We start from the raw sequence: 8919 nt of genomic DNA on the forward strand, positions 1-8919 counted from the left end.
TATATGATGAACTGCAACAATCTTTCCAGGTAGGGATAGAATCAAACTATTTTATTAAAACCATTGCTCATTCCTGAATGCTGTTTTAACTCCTATGGAAACTTATACTGAAGTCTCTTTGCGTGTTTGATTTCTGTGTTATAAAAAGTGTTTTAATTTTGAATGTGGGGGAACATCTAAATACAATATGCTGGAGTTAAATACTAGAAAATGAATATAGGATAGACATACAGATTGCAAGCTACATTTAGATAAAGCGACTCCTTGTGGTATGAGCTACCACACATGTACAATGTGTCCATTCTAAACCTACCCATAGTTTTTCTAACATGAATAATATTGATCTAAATTAATATTTTTAATGTGAAGACTTTCACCTGCCCAGTCTCCTCCTCTAATTGTTCATAGAGTTTGATGCTGTAGTAATGTATTTTCTTCAGATTTATTCCAGGATGAAAGTAAGTTGTTAACCCAGCCTTGAATAAGAAACAAAAAACAACAATGAGTATTTTTTTGGAAATACATAGTTTCCTTGTAGCTTTTTTGAAAATGTTATTCAAAAATGAACTGTCAAGTCAGTACAAAGGAAAACAACACCCGGCTGGAACCAACAGTTCTTTTTTATTTATTTGTGTGTTTGTTTATAATAACATAGTTTCATAGTTTACCAGCACTCTCCTTCTATACACAGATGTTTTCCCACTTGTCTTTTCTCACTAGTTTGTCAAGTCACAATATCTCCACTGTATTTGTTCCCTATTGTAGTTCCATTCTTTGCTTAAACTATTCATTTTTCTACATAAATATTTTAGATGAGACATAAAACAGAGCTTCTAACTAGCTCTGGTTTCTAAAACTCATGCAGTTCTTTCACACTGTGCATGCATGGGCCTTGCCAAAATGTAACAGCTGCTGGTGATGTTTTGGGACTATCCCAGGTTACAATCTTTCTGGCTAGAAGAAGACAAGATAAATAATATGATAATCAATATCCCCTGAAAAATTATTTCTCAAAACTCTGTTTTGGGATATATCCCATCAAGCGTGAAAGTAACTTACATTTCTTACAGGTACTGTCCCATTGCAACCTTGGTCCCTACCAGCTCTTGAAGTAGTACAGCCAGCTCTTGCAGAGCTGTGCACCAGTGCGCACACCCTTACTTTCACCTCTGTATCCCATTGTCTTAGAACAAGGGTGGGCAATAATTTTAAATGAGGGGCCATGCCAAGATTTTGGTAAGTGGTCAAGAGCCACACTTCTGTGAAAGGGGTCTGGGGCCTGGGACAGCAGGTGGGTGTAGAGGGTAGCTTGGGATAGAGGACTGGGGTGCAAGAGGGAGTGTGGGGTCTGAGCGGGAGTTTGGATGAAGGAGGGGGTTATGATCTGGGGCAGGCGCTTGGGGTGAAGGGTCCAGGAGGGGGTATGGTTGCAGGAGAGAATTCTGGCCTGGGAAAGAGGTGTAGGAGGGGGTGCAGGGTCGGGGAGGGAGTTGTGACCTGGAGGAGGTGGGGAGAGGGAATACTGAGGGTTTGGGTGGTGGCCTGGGGAAGGGAATTGTGGAGGAGAGAGGAGTTGGGGTACCAGAGGCAGCTCTGTCTGGGAGGCGCTTACCTAGGCAGTTCCCAGCCAGCAGCTCTACAGATTCCCTGCCTGTGTGCTGGGCAGCTGCATCAGTGGAGGGGTAGGGGGCAGGGGACAGGGGCAGGGATGAGGAGGCTTCATTCGCTGCCCCTGCCTTCTGCAAAATTTCTCAGCTTCTATTGGCCAGAAACTGAAGGATTTTCATAGGGGGCAGGGCACCACATGGAGCTCAGGGTCAGCAGAGGCGTGCCCAGATGATCATGGGCTACACACAGCGGTGCCGCTTTGAAATGCCACGAGGAGCCTGACATCAGATTCCCCGCAGCATTCAAAGTGGTAGTGCCGCATGGAGCAGCTGACCGCAGACTCCATGTGGCGCTTCCACTTTGAAGTACCCTCCTTCTTCTCCCCCCCTTGCTGCCTCTATCTGATAGAGACAGCAAAGTGTGTGTGGGGGGGGGGGGGGAGTGACTAGTCAACTATCCTGTCGACTAGTCCTTCATATCTCTAGATGGAAGTGTCATCTACTTTGTAGTGTAGTGAGGTAATTACAGCTAAGTCCACCTTTATGGAGCTGTAGGAGAGACCCAAATATTTGGAGGCTTAAGAGATAGTCCAGGACCTTTGGCAAAGGAATGGAGTGAAGAGACATGCCATGAGACTGGCACCAAGAGGAGAATCAGAACCATATCTGGGTGTACATTTTGAAAGTACTTGGCCAACGACTATTCACAAAGATGTGTTTCGCCTCATGAGAGTAGACAGTCTCTAAGTGCTCTATCTATGTAATTAACAGCCAAGTCTTGCAGTGGAGAACCACTTGGTTGGGATGAATGATACAACATGCCCTGCATTGAGGAGGTGGGAAAGTAGTGCTGCAGTAGTAGTCGCATTTCTACCATCTGTAACAAATAGGAGAGCCATGTTTGTTGTGGCCAGTTGGGAGTGATTAGAATAACTCTGGCCTTGTCCTGCATGATTTTGTGTATCACCTGCATAAGCAGGGGGATGGGGGGGGGAAGGCGTACATCAATGGCGCTTCACATTTATGACTAGTGCATTGCCCAGTGATTGGTTATCAAGTCCTGGGAGCAATAGGGTGGGTATTTGTTATTGTGTGCAGTTACGCAGAGGTCTACTGTAGGAATCCCTGTCAGCTGAAAATGGTGAGGGGAGTTGGGTAATCCATTTCCCATTCGTGGGTCTGTAAGAAGTGTCTGCTCAGGTGGTCTGCTTATAGGGATATAAGCAACTAGTCAACTATCCAATAAGCACTTACAGTACTTATCAGATAGTTGACTAGTAACTTGACTAGTTGCTTCCTTCCCCCCTTGCTGCTTGTATCAGAGAGAGGCAGCAAGAGGAAGGAACAGGAGCTGGTGCTGGAGGCAGCCAGCTTAAAAGCCAGTTCCCCGCAGCAGCATCTCTAGGGGAGGAGCAGGGATGCAGCAAGAAACTGGTGGCGTTTCCACCTTTGAAATGTAGCGAAAGCATGGCTCTTGCTACGTTTCAAAAGCAAAGTGCATGGGGAGCATGGGCCAGCGGGGGACTGTTTCAGTAAGAAAGTAATGGAAATTGAACCTAGTTCCTCTGTATTGAGGTGGTGTTGGTTCTACAGCTCCTAGTTCCAGGAGGTGGTTTATTTCCTATTATAGGAGGAGCTTGTGAGAGGGGTCCTTGAAAAGGGATGGGGAAGGTGGAGAGTGGAAGAGATAGAAATCAAAGGCATAGAATAACCCTGCTGGATAATTTCCAGGATCCACCTGTCTGTAGTGATGTCATTCTAGACTGGGTAAAAGAAAGTCAGATGGTCCCCAAATGGTGTTGGAATGGGACAAGAGATTGGAATTGACAAATGAAGAGGGCTCGTACCTTTGACCAAATTTTCAAAATGATTGGCAAATATTGTTGATTGGAATGTAAAAAACTGGTCTGGAGTGTCTCCACTTGTCTGTCTCTCTTTGTGCTACTGGGAGTAATGATGCTGCAGTTGAGAATAAGGTGTTGCCCAAAATTTGGGTTTAAAGTTTTTCCTGTTTATTTCTGTTGTCAAGGATGTAAATCCCCAGGGTTTCAAGGCACCTTGGGAGTTCTTCAGAGTATGTAAGAATGCATCCTTGGACTCTGCAAACAGTTTATGGCCCTTGAAGGGCATATCCTCAACTATTGCCTGGACCTCTCTCAGAAACCCAGACAGGAGCCAGGACACCCAGTGAATGACAATTGAGGTCGTGAGGGAGTGTACTGCTGTATTAGCTGAGTACCAAGAAGCTTGAAGGGCCATTCTAGCAATGAGGGAGCCCTCAAAGATGGTTTCTTTGCACGCCTTTTTCTTGCCTTCTGGGAGATGGTCTTTAAAGGTTGGCATTTCTGTGGCACCATTTCTCCAAGAATCTCATAAGATATGCTGGATCAGATCAGTGTACCATTTAGCCCAGTATCCTTCTGATGCTTCACGGCAAATAAACAGAATAGGGTAATTATTGAGTGATTCATCTCCTAATGTCTAGTCCCAGCTTCTGGCAGTCAGAACTTTGGGACACCCAGAGCATGGGGTGACATTCCTGACCATCTTGACTAATAACTGTTGATGGACCTTCCTCCATGAACTTATCTATTTTTTTAATGCAGTTATACTTTTGTCCATCTAAACATACTGTGGCAATGATTCCACAGGTTGACTGCTCATTGTGTGAAGTACTTTCTAATGTTTGTATTAAATCTACTGCCTATTAATTTCATTGGGTGACTATTGGTTCTTGTGAGACAAGGTGGATAAAGTAATATCTTTTATTGGTTCTTGTGCTATGTGAAGTAGCAAATACATTTTCCTTGGTCATTTTCTCCCCATAAGTCATGATTTTATAGACCTCAATCATATCCCCATTTAGTCATCTCTTTTCTAAGATGAACAGTCGTAGTCTTTTTAATTTGGGGGCTGCATATGCATGCTGCTCCATAACCCAATACCTTTTGTTGTCCTTCTCCGTACTTTTTCCAAGTCTAATGTATTATTTTTGAAATGGGAAACCAGAATAACATGCAGTACTTAAGGTGTGGGCATATCCTGGATTTAAAACACTTTACCAACATTTATTGCAACTTTACAGATGGGAGCATAGGTACTCTAAGTATATGACTACACTGCAATCACAGCATGCAATCAGTCAAAAAAAATTTAATCTAGCTATCTTGGGAACCAGTTAGTAAAACTGCGGCAGCATGTGCTTCAGCTCAAGCTGTAAAATCCTCCCAGAACCCTGGATTAATTCTCATGGATCTAGCCCACACAGAAACTCCCGTTATGGGCATCCCAAACTAGCTAGATTTAAGGTAGCTCGGGTGTCTTGGCTCAAGCTGCAAGCATAGCCAGTGGCTGAGGTCTAGACATACTCTAAGTCACTCTTCAAAGGTCAGAAAGTGAGTTTATCACAGACCAAACCCAGTGTTATCTTTTGTATCTAAATAAATAATAGAGAAACTGATTTTCTGGAAGGCCAGGAAGTGAGGGAAATAACATCTTTGCTCATGAGATATTAGAAGTCATCTGAAAATCTATTATGAAATCTATTTCATATCTGAGATCTTAGTAATTGACAAGCTTTTTTCTTACTGCATGCCAAGTAGATCCAGCCGTCAATTCAGATTTTTCTAGCAGAACGACATCCTTCATGCCAGCCTTGGCCAGGTGGTAAGCAAGACTTACACCAATGCAACCACCACCAATAATCACCGTCTCTGCTGTATCTTTCCATTTAGCTCCCAAGAAAGATAATAGTTTTTCTTCTCTGGAAAAAGAAAGTCACAAACAGGACACAACTGATCTTTTATCTTCTCAGCTAAGCTAGCAATAGTAGTTAAAATTACTTTTAAAGATTTACCTTTATCTTGTCCGGCCTCCTGTAACTCACAGGCCGTTAAATTTCACCCAGTCACCCCTGTGCTGAGCCCAGTAAAATAGTTTAAACTAAGCATCTAAGTTCTCAGGAGATTAAACAGTTGTGTGACACAGGCATAGAGCAGGAGAGACAGAGATATATCATATAACCAATGCTCAATGCCCTTGGAATGGCAGGAAATTGATTAGGTGAGATAGGCCAGATGATACCAGCCAGTAATCAATGTTCTATGATATAGAGAAAGGTAAAAGAATCCCAAGATCCCTGCAAATCTGAATTGGGGGAAATTTCTTCCTGACTCCAGATATGATCATCTGTAACCCTCTGAGCATCTGAGTAAGACCACTAATTAGGGAGCTAAGGCAGAGGACCCATATCATCTCATATCACTAGATGATTTTGTGGTTGGTTCTTTTCAGCCATATACTCTATGTCAGTATGACACTGGTTCACCTTGTCCAGTGCCCCACCTACAACAGCGGTCAATATCTTATGTTTCAAGGGAAGTTCAAAAACAAAAAAACTGAGAATAAATCTGGCCTATTGTGCCTGGGGCAAAATATTTCTTCCTGACCCCGCAAGCAAATAGCTGAAGTTCTGAACCAGGAAAATTGATCAGAGACATTGTTTTAATGCAGATCAACAAGTGTCTTGACCATGTAGAGGACAAAGAGTTTTCTCTTCTCTTCATAGTCCGTAAATGGAGAAAAAGAATTCATTGATCCCCAGACCAGACAGGACCACCACGACCATCCAGCCTGACAGGCCACCCACCCACACAGGCAATAGAATTTTTCCCAAAAATTAATTTAAATCATACTTAATAAAGATATCTAATTTTGTTTTAAAGACTACAAGAGATAGGGAGTCCTTTCCCTCCCTCTAGTAAGCTGTTCCATTGATTAATCACTTTCAGAGTTAGGAAACTGTATCTTATTTCAAGGCTGAATTTGCCTAACTTAAACTTCCAGCTATTGGATCTATGTTATGTTATGTCTTTGTCTGCAAAACTGAACATCCCTCCCCTGTAGCAATTTATACAGCTTTTCAATGTATAAGAAACTATGCAAAGTGATCGTGTCATATCTCAACCTTCCCTTGGTTAACCAAACAGATTGAGTGTCTTAATGCTCACTAGGTAAGCCTTGATTTACAGCTCCTGTATCATTTTTGTGACTCTCCTTTGAACTTTCTCTAGTATTTCTATATCTTGCTTGATGTAGAATATGTGTGGATATGAATACTGGGCACAGTAGTCTAGTAACAGTGTTACCAATTCTGCATATAAAAACAAAATCACTTCCTGGTGTCTACCCGACATTCACATTTTTACATATCCAAGAACTGCATTCGCTTTTTTGCTACACCCTTGCAATGAGCGCTCATGATGAAGTGGTTATTCATAATGACCCCTAAATCCTATTCTGAGTAATTGCTTTCCAAAACCAAATCTCCTATCCTAGGCTACGTCTAGACTGCAAGCCTCTTTCGAAAGAGGCTTTTTCGAAAGATACTTTTGAAAAAGCTTCTTTCAAAAAGAGCATCTAGACTGCAATCTCTTCTTTTGAAAAAGTGAGCCGCTTTTTCGAAAGAGAGCTCCCAGGCAGTCTGGATGCTCTCTTTCGAAAAAGCCCTGTTTGCATTCAAGACCGCCTTTTTTCAAAAGAGCACTTTCGAAAAAAGGCGTTCTTCCTCGTGAAATGAGGAGTACTGTCGTCGAAAAAAAAGCCACGTTCTTTCGATTTAATTTCGAAAGAACGCGGCTGTAGTCTAGATGCAGGTGAAGTTTTTTCGAAAAAAGGCTACTTTTTTCGAAAAACCCCTGCAGTCTAGACACGACCCTTAGAGGTATAACTTGAGTTCTTTGTTTCCACATGCATTACCTTTAATTTGTCTTTGTTAAAAGGCATTTTGTGGGATTGTGACTACCTAACAAAGCAGTTCAACACACTCTGTAATAGTAACTTGTGCTCCTTGTTGTTTATTATCCCACCAATTTGTATTCAAACTTTACCAGACAACATTATATATCATGGTCTAAATCATTGATAAAAATATTGAATATTGGATCAAGAAACCAGGATGGTGGACCCCACTAGAAACAGTCCCACTCATTGACCTCTCTCCATTAACTATATTTTGAGACATGCGAGACAGTTTTAATTCATCTAAAGTGTGCCCTGATGGTTCCACAGCTTTAAAAATCAGAATGTCATTTGATACTAAATCAAATGCCATGGAGCAATCCAATATACCAAATCAATGTCGCTGCTGTAAACCTGGTTTTTTCTAAAGTAACGCTTGAGAAGACCTACCTTCCATAAAAACATGCTAAACAGCCACTAATTATATTTTAGTCTCTAATTCTTTGATAAGAGTCCCTGATAAATCATTCCATTATTTTGCCGAGGGCTGATGTCGGGCTGATACTGTCTGTGGTTCCAGTCCACTAATCCTTTAGAATTTCCCCAAGTTAAGACTTGTTAAAAATGAACATCAAGTGAAGAGCTCCTTCCTTGGCTGGCTCCTTTAAGACGTTATGGTATAAGTTTGCAGCGCTGAATGTTTAATTTTAGCCGCAGATGCTAAATTCGGGTTCCCCTCTTGTAATGAAGCCAAAACCGGCTGACGCCTTTTCACTTGTATTTTAAAGGCCTCCCCTGTCAAACGCAGCAGACTGGTGCGATTCGAGGGTGCCTCTTTTCTGCCAATGGTACTTACTTTGCAATTCAGCTGGGAAAGGCGTGAGGGAAATGAGAGTTAGGGATGGGAGCGACCTGGCTGTCCAGGACAGCGAGCCCGCCCTCACCTCGTTCACTCGGACTTGGGGAGAGGTGAGCCTGTGCACGGGGAAGGAGCGAAGTACCAGGCTCCATCCATCCGCGCCAACATTTTCCCTCCACCAGAAAAAGGCGATTAGAGCGCGCAGGACTCACCGCCCCGCGGTGCCGGAGTCGCTGCTAACGGGGCGCACTCGGCTTCGCAGCTGGGGTGGAAGCAGCCGCAGGGCTCCCCGCAGCATGGCGCGTGCCGGACTCTCCGGGGTGCTGGGCTGGCTCACTAGGAAGCGGGGACGGAGGCAGAACAGCCTCCTCCCTCCCTCCGAGCCACAGCCCGGCGCCTCCCGAGGCCAATCCCCTTAGCTGAGGGAGCCGAGCCCGCCCTGCCTAGCGGGCTGGGGGGTGGGGGAGGAGGAATGAGAGCTGCCCTGCATGGGGCGTGGGCACGCAGCCCTCACCCCCAGCAAACATCTGCCTGGCTTGCATCAGGTCGGAGGGGGAAGAGGGGCCGCGGCGTCGGGCAGAGCCGCGCGGGATTACAGAGGGGCCCACGCAGGATCGGCACCTCGCGGTGGAGCCACGTCCCCAGAGCAGTCAGAGACCTAGAGCAGGGGTGGGAGGCGGGAAAGTGCCGCCTATTCCGCAATGGGCATCGGGG

At 44.2% G+C, this 8919-nt stretch overlaps 1 protein-coding gene across 3 annotated transcripts in view; it reads right to left on the minus strand.

The window, feature by feature from the left end:
• The window catches only part of DMGDH (dimethylglycine dehydrogenase), a 69404-nt gene extending 60560 nt beyond the window's left edge, over positions 1-8844 (minus strand). Inside the window, exons 1-3 of one of the 3 annotated variants that reach the window (XR_012904868.2) lie at positions 8418-8844; positions 5196-5370; positions 378-476 (exon numbers count right to left, since the gene is read on the minus strand). Coding sequence is in view for 1 of the 3 variants with exons in the window: in XM_006119142.5 (XP_006119204.1) it covers positions 378-476; positions 5196-5370; positions 8418-8503 (360 nt within the window). In the remaining 2 variants the exon portion in view is untranslated. The remainder of the gene's footprint in view (positions 1-377; positions 477-5195; positions 5371-8417) is intronic. The other 2 variants (XM_006119142.5, XM_025182630.3) reach the window with 2 other exon arrangements.
• Positions 8845-8919: the final 75 nt, after the last annotated feature.

This window comes from Pelodiscus sinensis, chromosome 6 (genome assembly GCF_052426305.1).
Source record: "Pelodiscus sinensis isolate ZL-2025 chromosome 6, ASM5242630v1, whole genome shotgun sequence".
Lineage (NCBI taxonomy): Eukaryota > Metazoa > Chordata > Testudines > Trionychidae > Pelodiscus > Pelodiscus sinensis.